An 11,778-nucleotide genomic window follows, 5' to 3' on the forward strand; every position below is an offset into this window, starting at 1 on the left:
AATTAACTCCTGTTTTTGTAGGAGAAAAATTAATCGTAATGTTACAAATTGAGAAACAAATACCCTGAGAGTGCCTATTAGAATTGGGTTATTCTGAACAGGCTGGTTGTAGGGGTGACGTCAGGCTTGGAAATGAAAGCAAGACACACAGCAACTGCAGGCAAAACTGAGACGCTGTGTGTTATTGTAAAATACAAGACTTTAAACAGAAAACAAACACACTGACAAAACAAAACGGCGCGAAATAAACAGACAATAAACAATAACAAGTATCGTGCTGGTTTATAAGCCAGCATGTTTTAACAACTGTTATTTTTATCGTTTTTTTTTTTTTTTTTTTTTTTTTAGCAATTGCTATTTTTATTTAAGTGTTCTATTTAGTGTACATTAATTAATATGTTTCAGCATTATGTCTTTATAGTGAATCTTAAAATGAAGTCAATGACAACACTTTATTAATCATTCACTGACATTTCATTACAGGAAAACAAACTGCACATGTATTAGGTGTCTATATATAAGATATAATTATATATATATATATATATATATATATATATATATATATATATATATATATAGTCCTAAGATAATATATTAATATATATATATTATATATATATATATATATATTGAACATACTGGTGTCCATCAATAGAATAATGTTTAACAGCTGCACGTCTGCAGGCTTGACGACTCCTCGCCATGTATCAAGTTCCCATAATTTGTGTACTGCTGTTTGACCTTCGCCTAAAACCAATTTGTCCTGAAGGTGTTAAAAATGTTATCTTACATTAGGGTAATAAAACTAACTGCTTACCGGTAGAAAGAAAATGCTTCTGTCTATATTAAACTTTTTACAGACCAGTGATGATTAGCAAGATTAAAAAGGAATTTCTGCTGTCTGGAAATTTCAAAGACGGGTTGTTTTTAAAATTCCAACAAGGGGAAATCGTAATGTATGCACTTATATTAAATATCAAATAATAATAATAATAATAATAAAAATAATAATAATAATAATAATAATAATTCAACAGACTACAATGGCGTTTAGTTGTAGTGAACTATTTTGCAACATGATTTAGTTTTATTTATAGGAAAGCAGTTAGCTCAGCAGTACTTTGACATGCACAATTAATAGCCAGCTGCTTTTTAAAAAAACAATTCAAAACACTTCAACTGTGGAAAGACCACTTACCTAGTGTGTTGCCTACAAGCGAAACTATGAACACGATGATATAGCCGGCGATTAGAACCCACTCGTACTGTTTGGGATGCAAATATTCACTCCAGATGTATTTTAACAGTTCATCGTCGTCTTCAGAAGACGGGTTAAATTCAGATTCTCCAGTTATGTTCGCCTCTTGCGGCAGAGGCGAACAATCCTGAGAGACAGAATCCACGTTTATCCCAGACATCACTCAAGGTGTTGAGTACTCACTGATGCTCGTTACTTTACTCAGGTCTGCACCGACGCTCTGTAAAACCCATCCCTGATAAACCAGACTGCAATGTCAGAACCCTTTAGAAATCCGACGGAGAAATACAGTAAGGAGCAAGCTGACATTCTATAAATGATGTATTGCGCAGAAACCCAATAGACCAATTGAAGTGAAGATTTCAAATCCATTAAAGAAAAATCCCCCCTCCTCTCCAATTCACTATCCAGCAATGGAACAGCAGTGATGAAAATATGAATGAAGCCTTAACTTTCCAGGTCAGCTAACTATATAGATATATATATATAAAATATATATATATATATATATATATATATATATATATATATATATATATATATATATATATATATATATATATTTGTTTTGTTTTCTTGCTTTATTAAATATTTAAAAAACTCACGACTGTATAAGCAGTGTAATACACGTTATTGTAGAATTGTACACACCAGAACAAGCCACGCGGTTTTGCATTATATATTCAGTCATTCATAATTACATTGTACAGTAGTTAATGTCGCAAATCGGGAAACAAACCCATTTCGACCAAAGTTTATTCTCTCTTTTTTTCTAGCAGCATTTGTGTGAGGTGCATACTCAAAGCATTTTTGTAGTTGTTATGAATATGCCAAGGGACATATGTATGGGTGTATATATACATATACAAGATATATATATATATATACAGCTCTGGAAAAAATTAAAAGACCACTGCAAAATTAAAAACATAGTCATTTAGAGCATTTATTTGCAGAAATTGACAACTGGTCAAAACAACAAAAAAGATGCAGTGTTGTCAGACCTCGATTAATGCAAAGAAAATTCATTTTTAAACAACACAATACTAATGTTTTAACTTAGGAAGAGTTCAGAAATCAATATTTGGTGGAATAACCCTGATTTTCAAGTACAGCTTTCATGCGTCTTGGCATGCTCTCCACCAGTCTTTCACATTGATGTTGGGTGAGTTTATGCCACTCCTGGCGCAAAAATTCAAGCAGCTCGGCTTTGTTTGATGGCTTGTGACCATCCATCTTCCTCTTGATCACATTCCAGAGGTTTTCAATGGGGTTCAGGTCTGGAGATTGGGCTGGCCATGACAGGGTCTTGATCTGGTGGTCCTCCATCCACACCTTGATTGACCTGGCTGTGTGGCATGGAGCATTGTCCTGCTGGAAAAAACAGTCCTCAGAGTTGGGGAACATTGTTAGAGCAGAAGGAAGCAAGTTTTCTTCCAGGACAACTTTGTACTTGGCTTGATTCATGTGTCCTTCACAAAGACAAATCTGTCCGATTCCAGCCTTGCTGAAGCACCCCCAGATCATCACCGATCCTCCACCACATTTCACAGTGGGTGCGAGACACCGTGGCTTGTAGGCCTCTCTAGGTCTCCATCTAACCATTAGACAACCAAGTGTTGGGCAAAGCTGAATATATATATATATATATATATATATATATATATATATATATATATATATATATATATATATATATATATATATATATATATATATATATATTTATATTTTTATATTTTTTTTTTCACAAAATGTTAAGTACTTTTTTATCAATGATAATAGACATTCTGTAAAACATTACTTTAAAACAATACGAGATTACGCTTTAGTGACATTTGAAATCTGTATTTATCTGTATTTGTAATTTCGAAAGACTTGGTAGATTATCTTGTTTTATTGATTGTACATGCTAGATTATTTGCTTCTTGCCATGAAAGCTATTGACCATTATCAATTTATACTGTGATTGCAGTGTTGATTGATGATGCTCATGCTTAGTTTATGTTTACAACCAGTGTTGTAAGAAACACTCATTTATACTTGATGACAATTTCATGGTTGTCCTTTGCACATGTTCATGAAAATCTTCTTCAACTGAAACACCCTAAGGTTGCAGTACATGAGTACAGGTAAGTGAGCCTTTGTATTTAACGATTGGCTATGACTAAGAGGCCCAGGAACTTACATAAAAACATAAGAACACAAGAACTTTTATAAATGTGAGGTCATTCAGTTGTTGGTAGCTGATTGATCTCAACAATTTGTCAAGTTGGGTTTTAAATGATCCAAGTCATTCTACCTCAGCAATATGACTATAGGTAACCCATTCCATCCGCTCTCTGTGTGAATAAGTGTTTCTATTCCCCAGTCCTGTCTATCTCCACTTCCAACTGTGTCCTGGCAGCTTTAGGATTAATCTTTCATTCAGCACTTGGAACCCAAAGTAATTTATGTCATAAACTGTCTTTGTGTCCATCCTTGCAGTGAATTATTTATTTCTTCACATGAACTGTGGATTCTTTACTGTGCACATCAGTTGTCCATAAGGCTAACTGGAACCTTCCCAGCATCCTGTCCTCTAGCCAATTAAGCTGTACGTCAGCTGACATTTCAGCATTGAGAGGATAGACCACATCTCCCATTCCTCTTTCTGTGGTTCTTTGAAATACTGGAATGAATGTTCAGAGCATACTTATGTTCAAGTACTTCAAGAACATACAGTAATTACTTAACTTTTAAAATGTGTTTGTTTGCTTATAGATACATGAAATGGTAGCTGTATTACTCCAGAGATGATAGACAAAGAGAAGGAGAAGTGATACCTGTGATATTTTTATTTGCTTACAAATCTTGATCCTGGAACAGTACAGGAAATTCTCAATTTTGATTACTGTATGTTCCCATTATTGCTTGTGTGGACTAAATACTTATTTTATTTTTTATTTTGTTATCTTTTTTTACCACTTATTATGCATTTCTCTATTTTAAGTATTATGGATTTTTTTTGTATTTACTGCATCTTGTAAAATGCTTTGTGATGGTGTTCCACTATGAAAGGCACTATATAAAATAAAGATTGATTGATTGATTGATCTTTTGTTCTAAGACATCTCCTGAGGTTTGTAGCTTTTTAGAAATCGACTGTGAATTAGCAGTCACATGATTTCTGCAATTATATATTTGTTGCACTACTTGAAGAACAGTCATGCAATTATCAAACCATATCCTACCATGTACACAGGGCTGTAAATAAATGACTTGAAAGGGCTTCTAATTAGTGTGAGGAACCAGGGATACTGTATATCCATGAAAAATAATGCTGGTTTACTGACGCAACTTCGCTCTGGAGTGTATATGAATGTAGATTGGGTAAGACAAAAAGAGTAAGGACAATGTGTTTGGGTAAGGAAAACATTGTGTGAATACAGGTGTGATATCGACAGTGATATCATGTTTGTTGTGGTAAATGTTAGAATGAATATTGTTTGCTCTTGCTACAGGCACTTCCTGTTATTTGCAAAAAAAAGAATACATGAAAGTTGACAGGAGACCCTTATATTCCAACACACTGTATAATCAGCATCCAACTCTTAAAAATACAGCAAGTTACATTATAATATTAATTAATGAATCTCCTTTTAGTTCTACATTTACTAAACAAAGGTTTAACTTGCAACCTACAACCCACTCCAACCTAGACCTAGAATGAGCAGGTATACTGAAATACCAAAAATGCTCTATTATTATTTTTGACCTACAGACTGTCACTACACTACACTACACTTTTGTTTTGTAAATATAATTTTATATATATATATATATATATATTATATATATATTATAGATAGATATATATATATATATTATATATATATACAGTTTATATAGTCAGGACCAAATACATGCCACCTGATATGTATATAGTATATATAGTACTTCATATTATATCAGTAATTTGGACACTAGGGGGCAGTCAGAAGGCATGAATTTGATTCAACCAGTTACTTAAGCATTTCAATTTATCAGAATTTTCCATTCAATTGTTAGTCCATGACCCTGTTACTGTTCTTAGTTTACCATTAATAGCAAAAATGAATGCCTTATTTTTTTCTAACATTTACTTTAAAGTTTATGACAATAAAAAGAACTTATCTAACTAATATAATATTAGATTGTTGTGAACCTTCCAAATGTTCTAAGTTATCAGCTAACTCATAAATGATGGTTTCATACAATTACAATAAAGCATTATTTTTGCAAGCATGGGAATATCATTGATAAAAGGGTAAAAGGTAAAGGACAAAAAACTTGATTAACGGTATGAAAGGCTTGATCAATAAATAGTCCCTATTATTTTACTGCTATCCACAGCAGTTCCAATATCACTTGACAATTTCCATAATACCATAAATGTTGAATGATGTGCACTAAATCTGAACTGTGCTTTAGCAGTACCACGACTTCATGGTTGCTAATCTGAAATACGTGAGCCTTTTTCTAAACTGGAATTATCTGATTCTGGATTTTGGAGTTAAATCAGAAGATGGCTAAGATAACACATCCAATACCATGGGGTCTAGAACTCTTGAGTCTGACTGTCTGCATCTTAATTTAGAGCTCTGTTTAGCATAGAGCTATGGCACACAACCACATAACATTTCTCCCTCCCATCTCAGAATATGCTTTTTTTAATGCAAGACAACGCTCCCTCATTATTACAGCCCTACTATCATTTGACTGCTTCCAACCATAGGGATATTTTCTTACATATATTTCAGAATTGATTCAGCTTCTGAAATTGTCTCATGGTGGTCCCACTTTATTATCTTATAGTAGCAGCTCTGCACAGTATATAGAATTCCCATTGCACTTAGTTTCTAATCTGTTTTCCTAGAACTGCTGCCGTCTTTTCTCTTATGCTATTATTATGCTGTTCTGTGTTCCATCAGTTTAAAAAAAAAAAAAAAAAAAAAAACTTCAAGGGGGTGAACAAGGAATTGAAAGTTGACATTGTGTGTGTGTGTGTGTGTGTGTGTGTGTGTGTGTGTTTCCTGACTTGGCATGAATGAGGTACTGTGAATAGTTGTGCAAATTTTAGGATTGAGACATAATAATTAAAAAATAAATAAATACATGAACATAATTTAAATCTTTTATTTAATATGTAATCAAAGAAATTACAAAATGATATTGCAGAATTCTACTGGAAGCGATAATAGTACAGTATTGTTAGTTTTTCATTAAGTATATGGAAAACTACAAAGCAGTATGTAATTCAATATGTAAAGTAGGTTTCATTTTACTTTATGAAGCAAAATAAATTAATTCAATAGGGTGATGCAAAACTTTTGTCCATAGCTGAATAATCACTCAGTGTTTATAGTAATGCAAGTAAAAATGATTCTTTAACATTTTGATTAATGTGTAGAAATCATGTTCATAAGACATAAGAACATAAAAACATAAGAAAGTTTACAAACGAGAGGAGGCCATTCGGCCCATCTTGCTTGTTTGGTTGTTAGTAGCTTATTGATACCAGAATCTCAATAAGCAGCTTCTTGAAGGATCCCAGGGTGTCAGCTTCAAAAACAACAATGACTGTGTCATATACATTTTAAATAGGGGCTGAATCTAAATCTAACCCTACCAACAATATGTATTACTGATGAATAAATAAAGTTACAGCATTTGGCCATTTTGGTGCCTATATTATGAAGAGAGATCGAATAACGTTATACAATAGATATTGCTTTGAAGCAAAGGCACAGTCATTTTAATTGTAATAGTGTAAATCTCTAAAGAAAGAACTAAAACAGTAATCTGCTCTGCCCAGCAAGAAAGTTGTTTTGTGCTAGTTTAATATGATGATATTTTCTCTTGCTAAAATAAGGCTATTAGGGGCTCAATACAACAGGAAAGATTACAAAATACCATAAGATGTCCTGTCCATTTTTTGTCGTCTTCTTTAAAATCTGAGAACAATGGAGTTGCTATGATTACCTCCACATCACTGGAAATAGCATTGCAGCCCAAACCTGATCATTATTGTTAGAGGCTTAGCCGAGTTATAAGATGAATTTGTCAAATACCTCCTTGCATCTCAAATACATTAGCAGAGCTAGAATTGGGCAGTAAAGCAATCAATTATTGTGATATTCATGACCCGGGTGAAACATGTTTGGTATGAATGAGCTCTTGGCAGTTTCAGAAAATAAGTAAAGATGATTTGAGACACTGAGTCAAAATGCTCTTGTGAGCACAATTCCTGCAATACCTAATCCATCTGTTATGCTATGTTACAGTATGCCTGTCTTCCAGCTTTATGCTGAATATTTTTGTTGTATTTCTCTGCTCTGTCACCTGGATAAATAAATCACATGGATAGAACCTAACATAAACATTGCTTTAAGCATGTCTATAGCAGTTGACTGGCAGAGTCTTTAAATTATACAGGATTATTTCATACAACTTAGCCTCTCATATACATAGCAGTGCAAAGTAAAAAAATACAGTTTGCAATGTTGTTTTAACATCACTGAAAACAACTGAACATGTAGTAGACACCATACAGTATCCCCTATACCAAAGAGAAGATGTTTCTTTGTTTGTATAAATAGTTTTTGTGCCCTGCTTTCACTTTTTTTGTAAGGGTTCCATGCTCCATGCTTCCATTAAACTATGGTCCATGATTCACTGCACAGGAGCAAAGAATAACAGGACTGTGCTTGAGTTCCCCTCTGTCTTGTTAAGAGACACTCTCCAGGAGGGGAGGCTAGTGCTGCCTGTACGGTGAGGTGATGGGGCTTTGCCTGCCCCCAGAGGGAGATACAATTGCAGAGGTGGTGCTGGGGAGGAAGGGTGGGGTAAAAAGTACCAACAAAAAACATAGGTTGTTGACTAGGGGTTTAAATATCAATTGAAGATTGGATGGCCTTGCTCCAGCCCTCTGAATCACACAGGCTTTACAATGTTAACATTGGCACATAGAAGTGTAATTGATTTTGACAAAATAATAAAAAAAATAATTTAGTAAATACTGTACCACATTATGCCCTATCTGTATATCAGGAAAATCTACTGTAATGCAATGACCTTGAATAAGAGAATTGTCAATGAAGCTCACAGCACTCTACTGGGTGTTAAAAGTATTGTAGACAAAAAGAGTATGTAGGGATGTGAACAAATTCAAACATTTCTGTCAAGAGCAGTTCCTGCTTTCCATTCTAATCAAACCCTTCAAAAGTGTATTTTCTTTAGTAAAACATACTACTGACTGTAAAGCCTCAGATATATAAAATGAATACTTAAAGTGAAAAGTTAAAGAAATTTCTCATTGACTCATTTAACAGTTCATGATGGTTTCTGTCACAGTCACTCTTAATATTGACACATTTCCACCTGCACCTTGAAACTATCCTGTAAATCTCACTATTTTCCAGAAGCCTGTACAGTCATCACCAGGTATGGCATTTCTGTAGTCTGAAGTCCAACCAGTATAATAATTCTAGGTTGTTGTGCCTATCTCTTAGTAGGTCACAGGCAGGAAAAAAAAAAAAAAAACATGTGAAAGTGTTGGCTCCAATTGTTCTGCATAAAGGCTGACAGAGGCATGATTTTCTGCACCCCAAGTACTAATACGGCTAACAGACATAATTTAAAAGCTTAAACACTGAAGATACATTTTAGACCTGTTGTCCTCATCATCTAAACATGCTGGTATCACCTGTACATTGGGACCAAAAGTCATGTCCCTGATGAGACAAAATTTAAGAATAACTTAAATGATGCCAAAAGTATTCCTAAATAATGTGATACATCCTACAGTGCATACATTTTAATAAATGGAGGATTGATGGCCTGGTCTGGACTACTGCCTGGTCACATGAACCGTAACATATATTAATTCTTGTTGGATACTATTAGTCATGCAAAATGTCTTTACTTAAAATATATACATAGAAACGAAATAGAAATGTCAGCATTTCAGGCTGACAACTTGCTGATACTATCTTCCAGAGCAAACTATTTTGACATCCACTCGTGGGGTTAGGTACTAGAAACGTCGTAGTAACTGTGAAATAGCACACACATCATATAATGTTTAGTGCTGCCTCCAATGACTATTCTGGTGATTCAGGACTGAACTATTGCTCTACTTCTTTCCAAAGTAATAAAATCATCTTATTTGAGCTCATCAGATCATATGATATTGCAGAAGAATGGATTTCCTTGGATCCCCAATGTAACAAGCTCTTTGTATTGGGTGTCTTCTTTTATATTTTGTCTTTGTGTGACCTTATCATGAAGAACATATGAGGAGTTTGTCTTTTAGAAAACATCTCTATTGTCAGAGTAGCTACAATTGAGATGAACGTCCCATTTCCACAAATGACACAAAAGGTAAAAAGTGGCCTTTAAAATTATAGCTAACTCTCTAGCTGACCATTAATCTAATGAAGGACATTTTTAGCACAGGTTATTGATAATCTCACAATGTGGGGGTAAAAACAGGCTGTCCATCTGATTGTGTCTGTGTCACATAACATTTTTACAAACAGCTATAGAACCTCTTGTCCAATTGTTATGAAACCTAGTAACAATATTTAGCAAGTCATTTAATGTATTATAATCTGGGGTGTATGGAAGACTACTACTGTCTGTCTGTCTGCCCAGCCATCTGTCTGTATATAAGCCTTACATTTTCCAAAGCACCACTTACCTAGCTATTATCAAGCTTGAACACGGATGTTCTTTGGCACAACTTTTTTAAGAATCTGATACAAAAAAATAATAATACTTCTAAGAATTTTAAGAAAAGCTGTGAAAAAGGCCCAAAGACAAAAAAAAAAAAAAAAAAAACTGGTTTAGCTGAAGCCCCGTGGCAAACACACCCCACTAATTGGTTCCCACTATGAAAACACTCTACTTTCAGCTACCTCAAATACCATCAAATGCATGTTTATATGCTCCACACCCCTGCACCAGCTAAAAATGTACATATAAACCTTTAAGCAAAAAATCCTGACACAACCAGAAATACATGTCTACAGTACAATACATGGCTACAGTACAGTCATACCATAAAACATGAACAAGCATGTGTGGTTATGACATTTGCATAAAGGGATTATTATAAAGCAATATCCACTGTGCAAACTAGTTTGAAATAACCTGGGATATACTATATGTGCTGTATATTGAAATAGAAGTCCCCCACAATAACTGCTACAGAGGGAACAAACAGCAGCAGGGCTGTAGGGTGACTAAAAATAAAAATAAAAAGTTGTACAGGGGAATAGAATATTTGGTCCCCACTATGGTAAATAACACTTTTACTTAGAAATGCATGACCTCTAACACAGGATCATTTGAAATGTAGGTAATTGCACAGTTTTTAAGACAAATGTTTACTTCAGACTACAAATCATACATAAAGACAAATTACTTAATAAGACCTGGAATGCAAATCTATCTCTCAAATGAACTGAATGCTAAGAGAGCATGGAATCAATACCATACCTGAGAACTACCTAAAACTCAAGACAGAAGCTCATAAAAACATCTGAAGGCTTTATGTGGTTCAGGAGGTAGTTATGACTCCTCCCCTTGTCAAAATGAATTACTACTTTTAAACATCTCAGAGTCTTAGCAATGTTCTTTGCACCTCCACCTTCCCACAAACATTTTTTGCAGTTGTGTCTTCCCTCCAGGTGTTGTTGTTTCTAGCGACCCAGCCCTGGAGATTTACAGCAGTAAGCAGTGGGAACTGAAACAGAGGTGGACCCCTGGGCCATATATCTAAACTAGTTAATTATTATACTAAACAGACATTGCTCAGGTCTTTTTGAATGTAAACTGTCAAACCAGGTGATAACTGTACAGGCTTGTGACAAATATGCACGAACAGTTAAATGTAGGAATATACATATATATTTTGTTTGACAGCCACGTGACCTGCTCATCTTAGCGCTGAATTGAATTAAATTGACCTTGAAATAAAAATGTTTATATTTTATTGTCTATTCAACAAGAAAAAACATCATGTTAGTAAAAGTATTGAAGTTAATGTCTAATAGTGTTTTTATTACAACCTTTTCAAGGGCATTTACAGTCACTGGGGTTTAATTGATTTAACCCTTATAAAAGTTTGTCATGGTATTTTTACAGTTTTACTATGCATTTACCATAGTTTACCCTCATTTGCCATGTTTATTAATATGCTTTACCTTACTTCAGTATTCTGTACAATGGTGACCTATGCTTTCACTATGCTTTGTTACACTTTGCTGTTCTTTTACTATGGTAAACTTTTATATATAAGGGAAAACAGTGGGTTGCTGTAAAATAGAACCCAGACAAAATGCATTGTTTAGTGTTTTCATAACCTTGCTCGGTACACAGATGTTTAGATTAATCCGATATGTCCCTTATTGTTATATTTGTATGGGGGTGACAACATAAGGCTTGAAAACAAATTGTGCCTTTGTCATATTTTTATACTTGATTTTCTATTT

The 11,778-nt window shown here is 34.1% G+C and overlaps 1 protein-coding gene across 1 annotated transcript in view; it reads right to left on the reverse strand.

Moving 5' to 3' along the window:
• The window catches only part of LOC121315266 (orexin receptor type 2-like), a 34,966-nt gene extending 33,473 nt beyond the window's left edge, over positions 1–1,493 (reverse strand). The window contains exon 1 of the mRNA XM_041249307.1: positions 1,202–1,493. Within this exon, the coding sequence (XP_041105241.1) occupies positions 1,202–1,421 (220 nt within the window). The 5' untranslated portion in view covers positions 1,422–1,493. The remainder of the gene's footprint in view (positions 1–1,201) is intronic.
• Positions 1,494–11,778: the final 10,285 nt, after the last annotated feature.

Source organism: Polyodon spathula, chromosome 5 (genome assembly GCF_017654505.1).
Source record: "Polyodon spathula isolate WHYD16114869_AA chromosome 5, ASM1765450v1, whole genome shotgun sequence".
NCBI lineage: Eukaryota > Metazoa > Chordata > Actinopteri > Acipenseriformes > Polyodontidae > Polyodon > Polyodon spathula.